Source organism: Chelonia mydas, chromosome 16 (genome assembly GCF_015237465.2).
Source record: "Chelonia mydas isolate rCheMyd1 chromosome 16, rCheMyd1.pri.v2, whole genome shotgun sequence".
NCBI classification, from domain to species: Eukaryota; Metazoa; Chordata; order Testudines; family Cheloniidae; genus Chelonia; species Chelonia mydas.
In genome coordinates, this window is record NC_057857.1 from 16,298,401 (window position 1) to 16,312,054 (window position 13,654).

Genomic DNA, 13,654 nt, shown 5'->3' on the forward strand with positions numbered 1-13,654 from the left:
CATTCAGACTCACACGGCTACCACTCTGAACGTGAAGCAATTTGGTAGAAGCTTGTACTGCTGCCACCTCTGTAAGTACTTGTGTGAATAGGAAGGAGTCTTCAGTTTTCAAGGCTGCCAAGGCAGCAGCTTCCACCAGTATGAAATTCACTTATAAAAAGTTCTGCTTGTTGAGAAAAAAATGAGCAGATTTTCTTTGCCATTCACAGTCTGCATAAAACTTTTGCTAGACTAATAAATAATGACAGTAGTTACCTAGCACTTTACAAACAGTGACTATTATTATTCCCATTTTGTTGATGGGAAAACTGAGGCGCAGTGAAAAATGTCAGAGCCAGGAGTATAATTTAGAAGTATTTTAATTTATATTTTATTGAAAAATATCTATTCCCCCCCACTGCTAACTAAGGGGAGGCAGAAAACAGAAAAGTAAAGGAATGGGCAGAGAGAAAGGAGAAGGAAATGGGGCAGGGAGAGGAAGGAAGAGCGACATCATGGTTTCCATTCACTAGGAATTAATCACAGGTTTCAAAAAATTAGACCAAATCTTTTCAAATTTGTCTGAGGTCCCTCTTCTCCAAAACATTATCTTTTTTTTGGTTCCAAGTCCACATATTACTGTGCCAAGCTTCTATCCCCAGAAGCAATTTGCTTTTCTATCTAAGCAATAAGCTGTTTGGCTGTGATCATTGATCTAGAAAACCAAACTTCCTGTGAGTTAGTGGCTACATGTCCAAAAATTACCTCCCAGTGGAGACAGAAGCAGCATTTTCTATTTTTGCTAATCTTTTCTCTTCTCTTTCGTTTGTGTTTATCTTGTTTTGTGTTTAAAGAAACTGGATCAGACGTTAACAATAACAGCAGCTTTAGCCCCTCTGAACTAAGGTTTGCTCTTTTCTCCAAAAAATGGCAGTTATTATGATTATTAATATCATCTAAAAGACTATCAAAGAGAAGGTTTTCCTTATAAAAACCCCAGCTAAAGGGAAAGGGAGGAAGGGAAATTCATTAAATGAAAGCTTTAATAAATGCATTACATTTTAAATGCTTCAACTGATTTCCCTTTTTACTGTATCTTTAATAAAAGATAATAACAATTTTTAATGGCATTGGTTGCCATGGGGCTAAGCATGCCAAGGGCTCTGTTTTCAAAAACCCCAAACCATGTTCAACTGTTTAGTGCTTATACAGTGACAGTGTCCTGTTAACACCCTTGGCCTTCTGGGCCCATTTATTCCTTTGAAATTAACTCACCACATCCAAGCCAATGGATAATGGAGCTGCTCAAAAGCCAGCACTCAACTGGCAACCCATACAGGCTGGTTAACTGAGCAGCATTCGTTGGACAGGACTGGATCCACCAACACTGCCAGTGGATCTAATGCTGCAATAGAAGGGATCAGCTGCTAGGAAACACCCTTCTTTGGCTAGCTCCAATTTGCAACTAAAATCTGTAAAGGCCACATCATATGCAGCTCTACAACTGTCCCTGACACATCCCCTGAAAATACTGCCCTGTGCCCAGAGTACTTCAGAAGGCAAAATAAATCATAGTCCAATGCTTTTTCAGCAACAACAATGGAAGCAGCTACCAGTTCTTCAACATTTTTAGGCAACTCGATTCAGATCATGCAGTCTGATATTATAGATACATGTGCACAACGTCCTGTTCTTTTAAAGAAAGAAACCTGCTTGATATAAACTGAATGTCAAGGGGAGGTGTTTACTCTCTGATTAGCAGGTGCCAGACCCCACTCATCTACTAATGACTGCAGGGTTTGGAGCCAGGACTGTACAGTAAAAAGTTGGGGATAAAAAATTAAAAAATGGCTATAAAGCACTCCATTTCCTTTCTGCGATGCATGTGATTTCAGGGAACAATCCCTGAGGGCAATTCTAAGGTAATCTCCATGAAATTCTCCATAGTAATTTAAACCTTCAAAAGGCGGGCAAGAGAAACATGGAGAGAGTATTCTGTCTTACTAAAGATTCTGGACCGTGCAGATTTGGATCACATAAATTATCAAAAATCAAAAGATTGAAATGCTTTAGTGGCAGGGGTTAGTTCTTAAACACAAATTGCTCTTTTTCTCCAGAGTGAACCCAGCTTCAGGAAAACCTGTTGGTTAATGACATTTCCCTGAAGAAAGGGTCATGAAATCTATAGTTTACAGAGGAAAGAAAGGGAGATATGGAATGTCTAGAAATCCTTACTCATGCGAGTAGTCCTAATGCAAGCAGTTCCACTGACTTGACTAGGGCTACTTACAAGGAATTGCACAATCAAGCTGGAGATTTAGACTGTCACTGCCATATAATTACATTCACAAATGGTGGGTTTCTGCCACATGCTAGACGAATGCAAAGAAAGCTACAAATCCAACTCAGAGCCTGGGATTTTTGGGTATTAGATTTTCCCCAAAAATTATTTGTAAATATACAGACCAACTCGGACAATGGAGACAGCAAAATAAAAGTGCTTTTTACATCTGATAGAAAGCCAGTGCAGTATTTCATTTAATATTCTTATTGACAATGATCCATATTCCCCAAATAGATCAAAAAGTATGGGACCTATCCTGCACCGACTGAACTTCCGTTGTCTTTAGTGGGTCAGGATTGAGTCCTATATTAATATATACATAAATGTGTGCAGGTAAAATGCAGAGGAACAAATTCTCTCCCACATTACACTGGTGTGACTTTACTGAGGTTAATATGCAGGACTGCATTCCACACACCCCCAGCCCTCTGCCCTGACCCCTGACCCCCCCCCACACCCCCAGCCCTCTACCAGGACCCTGCACCCCCCTCACACACCCCGAGCCCTCTACCCGGACCCTACGCCCCCCCCCACACACCCCCAGCCCTCTGCCCTGACCCCTGCACCCCCCTCACAGACCCCCAGCCCTCTGCCCTGACCCCTGACCCCTCCACACACCCCCAGCCCTCTACCCGGACCCTGCACCCCCCTTACACACCCCCAGCCCTCTGCCCTGACCCCTGACCCCCCCCCACACCCCCAGCCCTCTACCCAGACCCTGCACCCCCCCCACACCCCCAGCCCTCTGCCCTGACCACTGCACCCCTCTCACACACACCCAGCCCTCTGCCCTGCCCCCCAACCCTCTGCCCTGACCCTGCTCCTGCTCCCCCACACACACCTAGCCCTCTACCTTGACCTGCACCCCCTCACACACTCCCAGCCCTCTGCCCTGACACTGCTCCCACACACACACCCAGCCCTCTACCTTGACCCTGCACCCCCCCACACACATCCCCAGCCCTCTCCCCTGACCCTGCAACCCCCCACGCCCCCAGCCCTCTGCCCTGACCCCTGCACCCCCTCACACCCCCCCAGCCCTCTGCCCTGACCCCTGCACCCCCTCACACCCCCGCAGCCCTCTGCCCTGACCCTGCACACACCTCTAGCCCTCTGCCCTGACCCCTGCACCCCCCTCACACACCCCCAGCCCTCTGCCCTGCACCTCCTCACAACCCCCCAGCCCTCTGCCCTGACCCCTGCACCCCCTCACACCCCCCCAGCCCTCTGCCCTGACCCTGCACCCCCCTCACACACCTCTAGCCCTCTGCCCTGACCCCTGCACTCCCTCACACCCCCCCAGCCCTCTGCCCTGACCCTGCACCCACCTCACGCACTTCTAGCCCTCTACCCTGACCCTGCACCCCCCAGCCCTCTGCCCGGACCCTGCATCCCCCTCACACACCCCCAGCCCTCTGCCCTGACCCCTGCACCCCCCTCACACACCCTCTGCCCTGACTCCTGCACCCCCCACACATACCCAGCCCCCCCCACCCCATGCCCTGACTCTTACACCCCCCACATCCCTAGCCCACTGCCGGTCTGGGGTTCTGGCTGCCTGCCCCTTGCCAGCCGGAGTCCCGGCCGCAGGCCCCGCTCAGCCCACTGCCGGTCTGGGGTTCTGGCTGCCTGCCCCTTGCCAGCCGGGGTCCCGGCCGCAGGCCCCGCTCAGCCCGCTGCCAGCCTAGGTGAACGGAACCCCAGGCCGGCAATGGGCTGAGTGGGCCGGTGGCATAAGATCAACATTTTAATTTAATTTTAAATGAAGCTTCTTAAACATTTTGAAAACCTTGTTTACATACAACAATAGTTTAGTTATATAATATATAGACTTATAGAGAGAGAACTTCTAAAAAACGTTAAAATGTGTGACTGGCACGCGAAACCTTAAATTAGAGGGAATAAATGAAGACTTGGGTCACCACTTCTGAAAGGTTGCCGATCCCTGGCCTAGAGCCACCCTGACTGTGGAAGGCAAAGCGAGGGGAGCGAGGGCATACTACTAGGTGAGCCTTACGGCTGCTCACAGCATTCATCCCCTCAGGAGCTAACTGGCTGGGGACCTGGGTAAATGCCCTAGTTTGCAGAGCCTGCTCCTTTTGGACCTTACGTGCCAGCAGCTGTGGTGGTCAGTGTGCCCTCCTGGTGCTCCCTCAAGCCCTTGGGGGGGAATCTGGCTCAGATGCTGCTGGGATGTGACACTAATGGCTCCTTTCCACCAAAGCACTCGCACAAACCAGGACAGGATCTGCTGTACTGATTTTAAATGACTGTATCACAGGGGTTGGCAACCTTTTAGAAGTGGTGTGCCGAGTCTTCATTTATTCACTTTAAGGTTTTGCGGGTCCGGCAGACAGCAGCGTGCCATTAAAAATTGGCTCGCATGCCGTGTTTGGCACGCATGCCATAGGTTGCTGACCCCTGCTGTATCATATGCCTCAGGGAGCCACTTTGAGGCATTGTCCGCACTAGAAACATCTGGCTCCTAACTACTTGGTGCCCCTAACGTGCCTGCACCATACCATGCATTCACACACCAAATTGCTCCCAGGAGCCCATAGGTGATCATGCCCTTTGGAGCAAACCTGCTCTGAGCAAGGCACCATGCCGCTCTCTCTCACGGGCACAGTGCCAACGTGGACAGTGCTAGGAAATTTTTTTCCATCTCTAGAGATGACACTTTGAGTTAAAGGGATACTATCAGATCACATTTTATTCCTCGAGTAAGCCATCTAGATTCAATGCCTCATACATGAGCAGCTCAAACTATAATTGAGAGGGAGCGAGGGAGGACTGTTGGTTACTTCTAAAATGATGTATTGGTGCCTAGATGCCATGGTGATGGACACCTTAGAAATGCAGATGAGCTTTTGCACTGACCTTTGCCCACATCTCATTTGATGGGTTTGCAAGTTTTAGTTATTTTTTTCACATGTACCCAGAAGCTGCTGTGGAGGACAGTGGAATAACCAAAAGATCAGATGTTAAAGAACATTTTCTTATATTAAAACTTATGTAAATGCTCACATTAAACACTTGGGAGACATTATAAGAGATCTAGCACACCCCTCCCTTCCTCCTTCCCCTTTAATTATCATCCTCCATCCCCTATTTAGAGTCAATGAAAATTGGCCGATGAATTCATGATCTCCCCTCCTTTGCCATCCTCTGATTAGAGCCCAATATGGTATCCTGGGAACATCCCTGCCACATGCCCAGTCTCACTCTTGGAACAAAACAACAGATTGGCCCCCAAGAATCCATCCCAGGTTTTTGAAGTGAGTCCCATGTACAGGGGGATTGGACTCTGGCAGTTTAATGAATGCTGTGTAGATGTCTATGCAGCACAGACAGCAATAAAGCTCATAGTGATCTATGTTACTATCAAATCACAGGCACTCAGTTTAAGGAGCTCCCACTAACTGGAAACACCCCCCCCCCCCCCCATTTCTCAGAGCATGCTGTTTGTAGCGTATGCAGGGAACCATATTGTACCTAGACCCCATATGCTCAGGGAGCAGTAGGGGGATCTACACATGGACTACCTCCAGATTGTTTAGGGGCAGTGGTTGTGTAGCCTATGGGGCTAGCCTGCTAGATTATATGTTTTTCTTTATTGGTTTCATTATATTGTTTTATGTTTTTGTACTGAGTAATTTCAGTAAACATTATTTCATTATATTTGGCTGTAATGCAAAGAATCTACAGGCCTGTACCCTCTATGATTAGATAGAGCAAGTTACCAGAAGTATCTGTAACCTTTGGCATAGAGAAATGTCCTACCTGTTACCCGTTTTAACTTTTGGGAACTGAATGTGTTTACCAGAATTCTGGAACATGCCGATAACCTCCAGGTGCAAGAACATGGAAGTAACAGCTCAGGCCAAAGGTTACGGTTTTGAGAATATTGTAACAAATAGCGTAAGAGTACCCTGAGATTTATCTGGGTGAGGAAATAAGATTTGGGGATGGAAGGCTGGGCAATGATGTGAATATTCAGGATAGTGCCAGGACAAGCCCCCATGTGGGGGTTAGATCATTTTCCTTCTCTTTGGCCTAAGGCATCTTTTGTTTTGGGTTTCAACTCACCTTTTGCAATATAGCTCAGCTACTTAACACCTGACCCTGATCTCCACCATCTCAGGCTTGAGGAACCTGGACCACTGAATTTATCAGGCATGCCAGAGATGAGGCTGGTCCTTTGTCTCCCACTCCCAGGTCCCCAAGGAAGGATGTGTGTATGCTAGCTTAAGTAGCTTGGTAACGGGATGACACCACAAGAGTCTACAGAACTGTACTAGTGCTTTGTGGCTGGATGGTTTGGAGTGTTGATAATTCCTTTATTTTAATAAAAATCTCTAGAGCCTGGCTTTGTCCTCAGTGTGAATGTCTTTTGCCACACATCCCAAGGAGCCGGACAAAGTACTGAACTCTCCACATTCTCTAATTCTGTAACCTGATTTCAGGACAAGAACCTAAGTATTTTCCGGTCAGATTATTTGCAAGCCTATAATAAATCAGCCCATAAAGATCAGGTTAACAGGACACCCCCCCCAAACTTGGCAATTTGAATGATCATGGAAGTTCCACTCCTGTTGTTTACAGAAAATAGATTTGCGCTGGTACAACAGAAAACAGAACTCTGTCTCTGCATTGCCATATGGAAACCCTGTGCTCCAGCTCTGGTGTCTGTGGCCAGAGAGTGGCTACCAGGGAGCATGTTGCGATGCTCTTTAAGAGCATGGCGCTACACACAGCTCTTTCCTTCCTTGCCATTTAGTTCACAATTTGCAAGAGCCCCTTTTGGCACTGAAGGGCGGAATAAAAAATGAACTTCACCCTAAGCTCAGAACTGGAAATAGGGGAAGAGGGTGTGCGTGGAGACCTGCAGCTGATGAATAAAGTTAGAAAGACCGGGTTGGGTGTGTAAGGCATCATCTTTGCATATGTGCAATGTGCCTCAGCTGGCAGGGGCCCGGGCACCATCATCAAAATTGGTCTGCTGGTTGGATCATTAGCTTCTCTAGGCCGCGTACTGATGGGGAGCGTGAAGTGAACGCTGATCCATGCCCCCCTTGGAAGGCATTAAGGGGGCTGAGCCAAACCTCAAAAGCCTGTATCAGATTCTATGAAATTTTAGATGCGCTAACATGCTACAGACTAAGTGATAATGAATGAGAGATGCTACGGATTTCCCCCCACAGGGATAAACAGTTGCAATCTGAGAGAAATGAGAGCTAGTCAGCAGATACCTGGAATACAAACATTCCATTTTGGGCATCATGAAGTTAGAAGAAGTAGGGCCTCCATCTTCCAAACTTAACATTAAGCAGCCAAGTAAACCAAACCCAGGCCCAATGTTCAGCACCCCTGAAAAATCAGGCCACATCCATAGGTGCCTAAATATGCGTTTGGGTGGCTACAGGATAAATGGCACCAGGCACAGGTATCAGAGCAGTTTTGTAAAACAGTTTATTAAGAGATCCCACAAACAAGCCCTGTGAACACAGGCTGAGTGTCCATTTCCAGGCCACCAACACTGAAAGCCCTAGTCTCATTTCACACCAGCTTTCTCCAAGTCCTCTGGCAGGATGCGACCCTTCTTCCGGGCCTTGTCCTTCCTGTGCTCCACCTTGGCCGCCTTCTTCTTCTGGATGTTCTTACGCCGCTTGTCCTGCCGCTGCTGCATCTTCTCTACCACATGCTCCGTCCTCTTCTCCCACTGCTTCTGGCGCTGGGCCTTGCGCTTCTCCTTGCGCTTCAGGGCAGCCTTCAGACGCTCCTCGTCATCGCGGATCTTGACGCCTTCTGCCTTGTAAAGGACGTTGGTCCATTTCATCTTATTTTCCAGCTCCATGGCTTTCTTTTGGTCCTTGTCCTTCAGCTCCTCCAGTTTGCTCTTCCGGGCTTCCAGCCTGCTCAGCAGCTGCTTGTAGTTCTTGCCTGTCAGAGGAGTGAGGTTTCCCTTCACTCTCTTCCTCTTCTCTCTCTTCTTCTCTGTCTTGCTCAGCTCCTCCTCCTCACAGACTTTGACCTGGTTGAAGATGATCCCAACCTTGTTCTCCTCCCTTGCTTGCTGCGGCTCCGCAGCTGCAGCTGCCTCCTGGGCTCCCTTCTTCTCCATTTTCTCCTTCATCTTCAGCTCCTTTCTCCGGCGCCTCTTTCTCTCCTTCTCATACTTCCTTCGGCGCCTCTTCTCCAGCACAACTGGTGATAGCTCTTTAGTGCCGCCCTAAAGGACAGGCCGGAAGAGAAAGAGAAGCTGTAAAGGGGTTGTACAGAATTTAGATATTACAGCAGAGATGACCACAACTCCCTTGATTTACATTTCTCAGACACCTTAAACATTTACCATCTATCACAGGACAATCTAAGTTATGGGCCTGACTTTCAGAGGTGCTGGGCGCCCAGAACTCCCAACTCCAGCTGTGCATCCCAAATCCTGCTAGATCTCAGCCTTCTGGGAGTCTCCTAACCTCCATCCTTCATACATTTGTGAATGAGCTTCTCCCTTACTGTCCCTGACCTCAGACTATGTGGAGTCCACAGACCTTGGGGTTTCCTTAGCCCTGGATTCTGGAGCCATTTCACCTCTCATGAGATTCCCACCACAGTGCCCCTCCTCTGGTCGGGTAGATGTTCTCCTCCAAGACTGGCGTGTATGAACTGGCTGTCAAAGAGGTCTGTCTAGTTTCCCTAGTCACTCTGGGCCATACACTACCTTCAACTCATGCACAGAACCCTGAGTGACATCAATAGGAGTGTCCCCCAGGAGACAGCCCCAAACACATCATTTTCAATGAGAATGAATTCCCTTCACAGGTCACTTAGCAAGCTCTGGATATTGCAGGGTGGCCACCCAGTCCCAGTCTCCCAGCAACAAGCTGCACTGCAGGGGGGAGAAAAAAAGGTGACCAACAAACCTATCCAATGTATGGCTAACGCCCTTACCTGACCAGAGACTTCTTGCATCTTCTCATGTAACCTCTGACGCAAGATATTCACAGCAGAAAACGAATCGGGATCACTTTTTCCACCTGGTAAAAAGAGTGGGAGAATGAAGTAATTCACTTAGAATAAGGCACTAGTCACACTGGAAAGATCTTTGACAGTTTCCAGTGGGACCCAGGAAGGAAATGCAAGACGCACTTTCCTCAGAAAGGAACATTTCTTTAGAATTTTCTACCCTCCATCCCTAACACTATTCAAGGTGGTTGAGCCCAGAAGAATGTTTTAGCACCATCCAGCAGCTAGTCAGTTTCTCTCTCATGCCTTTAGTGCAGCTCTTAGCTATCACACTTGCAAACACTACGGGGGAATGTCTAAATCCAGAAAAAAGCCTTTTCACTGAAGACTGAAAAGGGGGTGGGGGGAAATTACAAAGACTCTCCCCTCTATTCATATGAAACACACCTTTTCAAACACAGGCCTGCTTTACGCCTAAAAATTAGATTGACCTAGCTACATTGCTCAGGGCTGTGAAAAACTTTATACTAACCCTCACTATAGATACAGCTAGGTCAACAGAAGAATTCTGCCATTGATCTAGGCACCACCTCTCGGAGAGGTTGATTAACTACATCATCTACACTACAGCTTCACAGTGGCATAGTTGCGGCACCATAGCTGTGCAGCTGTAGTGCAGACATACCCCAACTCCTCAATACATTAGGGTGGCATTTCCAACTGTGGTTCAGGAAGTTGCCTCTTTAACATTGGTGAAGCAGCTGCAGAGTGACTTAGGGAGATCAGAGCTGCTTACAGCTCTTGCTGCTTGGGGAGATTCCAGGGTGCCTGTAAAGGAGAAGTCATACTCCCAGGCAGTGGAAACAAAAAACCAAGCAGTCATAGCGATCAAATTAGAGTGAGTTTATTTTCAGCCTCTCTCCTTAGCAATGTGTGAAAAATTACTTTTTCAGGTGACCAAGCACTCTAGTTGCTGCAGAGTAAGTGGGGACTGGCAGGGGTGTCAGCCACATGACAATCGCTAGTTGACGAAGCGATCCACAATATGAAGAGATTGAGAAGCGGTGATTTAAGGGATTTATGTTTCCAGAAAACCCCCTACTAACCACCTTGTGAAGCTGGGTCTCACATGCATGCGCACGCACACACACACACTCTTCACTTCTATAAGAACATTTAATGAGAAAAATATTGTATATTCTGCTGAAGGATTTCTAAGGGTTTTGCAAACTAAATATATTCAGTGTACCAGGGAAAGGCAGCTATACTACATGCTACAAAGGACTGCAGAAAAGGAAAATTTAAGCTAAATATCTGCTCCACGCAGAAAGAATTTTATGGTTTTTTTTTTTTCCTTAAAAGATCTCTTCCAGAAGATCCCCAAACACAGAACTCAAAATGACATAGCTGCAAAGAACAAGGGCTGAGTTCTACCTTATTAAGATCAAAACCATGGCTCCAGGGCAGGGGTGGCCAACCTGTGGCTCCAGAGCCGCATGCGGCTCTTCAGAAGTTAATATGCGGCTCCTTGTATAGGCATCGCCTCCAGGGCTGGAGCTACAGGCGCCAACATTCCAATGTGCCGGGGGGTGCTCACTGCTCAACCCCTGGCTCTGCCACAGGCCCAGCCCCCACTCCACCCCTTTCCGCCCCCTCCCCTCGCTCCTCCCCCCCTCCAGCATGCCACAAAACAGCTGATCAGGAGGTGCAGGGAGGGAGGGGGAGGCGCTGATCAGTGGGCTGCTGACATATTACTGTGGCTCTTTGTCAATGTACATTGGTATATTCTGGCTCCTTCTCAGGCTCAGGATGGCCACCCCTGCTCCAGGGAATCTAGTTATTCCACAGTAATGGTTCAGTCCATTAAACCAACCTGCTGTACAACATACGATCCACATTTCATTTCTCCCAACTGGGACAATGAAAAATCAGTTAATCAGTTTCCATTTTGTCTAGAGCCCTACAGGTGCTGGGACAGTTAGGCAGCAAGCCCTACAATTGAGTGTTTATTAGTTTAAGAACAACTGTTTGTGTTGGAATTTAGATTTTTACATATTCATGGAAATATTTGTCAATTTTAGGATTTACAAAAAGCTTCAACAAAGCTTAGATCTGAACCGATAGAGTCTCTTTTTTCCCCCCTGCAGTTACAGACAACTCTCCTTTGCACATCTCCAGTAAGTGTACCCAGCTGCAACATTACAACTTGCTTGTCTTGAACCTCAGTTTCAGAGCCAGTTTGCAGTCTGATCTTAGCAAAGGACAAACTCAATACTCGTGCGTGGAGACTCTGAACAGTCTTTCCAGTCCCAGTTTGTTGGCATGGGGAAGGAAGAAAGACATGGCTTGGCTCAGACAGATTTAGCCTGTGAATCCGCCATTTGAGCCCTCTCACCTGTGGTTCCGTTCTCAGTTTTGCTCACTGCTGTTCCAGTTGGAGTGGATGTGCTCCTATTGGGTGCTGTCAGTTCGGCTGGAGTAGATGTGTTAAGATTAGGTACTGCCTGCTTAGCTGGAGAAGATTTGCTGGTACTGGGTGCTGCCTGCTTAGCTTGAGGGGCATTTGCCTTCTCAGTTTGCTTTCTGGGTTTCTTTCTCTTCTTTTTCTTCGGCTCACTGCTAGCATCTCCAGACCCAGCTCGCTTGGAAGCTGAAAGGCACAGGAAAGGTTTAGAAAGTAATAGGACAGCTATTTCTTCACTATCCCCCTCACCAACCACATATTACTGAAAATTAGGGACCCAGCAACATTCTGCATCTAATTTTAATGCTGACATAAGCCTCTCTTTAGTTATGGGATTTAGATTTTATCTACGTTAAAATGACAGACATTAGGAGAACCCAGCTACAGCCCAGTTGTATCCTGCGTCCCTGGTCCAGCAACTATTTAAACATGTGTATAATTTTATGCACATAAACAGCTGCATAGCAGTCAAGGAAGCTAATCATGTGAGTAATTTTATTAAGATGATATTAAAATAAAATAAAACAGTACAGAGTTTAAGCATAGAAGTTTCTGGTTATCAGGGAATAAGGTGCAGATTATCAAGGAGTGCAAAATTCGGTTTAGGATCAGGTGGCGTAAGGAATACATAATCTGCAGTATCCCCGATTGGGGGTAAAAGGTTAACAGGTCAAAGTACAGACATTGAGAGATGGGGGTATGTTGTTCATATAATGGCGATGTTCAGGTGTGGAGTATAATGAGTGGATACACATGTGCTTAAATGTTTGCAGGATCAGGACCTACATTATAGTATGGTTTGATTTTTTCCTACCAAGTCTTACACACCAGATCAAACGGCCTAATAACCCTACTAAGAAAACCATGCTACAAGACAGGGTTTCTAGAGATCAGAAATTAGCATCAAGAAATGGAATCTCATTGCACAGGGCAAATAGAAATAATACCGAATGTTCTTTTCCATGGCTCCTGGACCTGCTGCACACAAATTTTCTTAGCTAAACTCTGCAGGTATGAGTCTTTGGTGGCCAGACTAGCCATGTCTAATCCAGGTCACCCAGCAACAGCAATAAAATACAGGAGAATCTACACAGTAGTGCCCCAGAACTAAGAGGGGCTCAATTCAAGCGATGATGCGCTCCACACACGAGTCCGTCCTTTGGAGCAGGGCCACCTGGGGGATCACCAGCACCGAATGAAGTCCAGAGGGCTGCAACATCCATCTCCTTGCCCTAGATGTTGAAAAAAAAAGCTGGTTAATGAGAGAATGACAAGGGGCGTTGTTACATTTCTCTTTTTGCATTAAATAACGTGGACTTGGGTAGCAACTTTAAAACTGCACGGGGGCAACACAGAAGAGGAGGGAGGGAGGGAGAACTAGGGGAGAGAGCTGCAGGAGAAAGGGGGGACAGCGGGGAGGAAGGGAGGGGCAATGGAGGGGCTACAAGGGTGGGGTGCAGACAGGAGAAGGGGACACGGGGGTGGGCGGGGGTCGGGACAGTAGAGGGGGCTGCGGGGGTCAGCGGGGACGGAGGGGGGCACAGGGGGAGGGGTGATGGGGGAAGGGGGTTCCTGGGGGAGGGGGCATTGAGGGGGAAAAGGGGAGGGGTGATGGGGGAAGGGGGTTCCTGGGGGAGGGGGCATTGAGGGGGAAAAGGGGAGGGGTGATGGGGGAAGGGGGTTCCTGGGGGAGGGGGCATTGAGGGGGAAAAGGGGAGGGGTGATGGGGGAAGGGGGTTCCTGGGGGAGGGGACAATGGGGGCGGGGGGGGGACCCCAGCAGCCTCACCCGCGCGCCACCTCCGCCTGCCAGCCGAGCCAGGGCCCCACATGGCCGGGCAGGCAGCGCTAGCCGAACGCAGAGCGCACCCGCGCTTCCCATTGGCAGAGGCGGCGAGGGGC

The 13,654-nt window shown here is 48.1% G+C and overlaps 1 protein-coding gene across 1 annotated transcript; it reads right to left on the reverse strand.

Moving 5' to 3' along the window:
* Nucleotides 1-7,772: 7,772 nt before the first annotated feature.
* Nucleotides 7,773-13,654, reverse strand: SURF6 (surfeit 6). The gene is made up of 5 exons (XM_037879670.2): nt 13,542-13,654; nt 12,701-12,985; nt 11,685-11,939; nt 9,275-9,360; nt 7,773-8,555 (listed from the first exon to the last, which is right to left on the reverse strand). Exons 2-5 carry the CDS (start codon nt 12,792-12,794, stop codon nt 7,878-7,880), a joined length of 1,113 nt encoding a protein of 370 aa, XP_037735598.1. The 5' UTR covers nt 12,795-12,985; nt 13,542-13,654; the 3' UTR covers nt 7,773-7,877.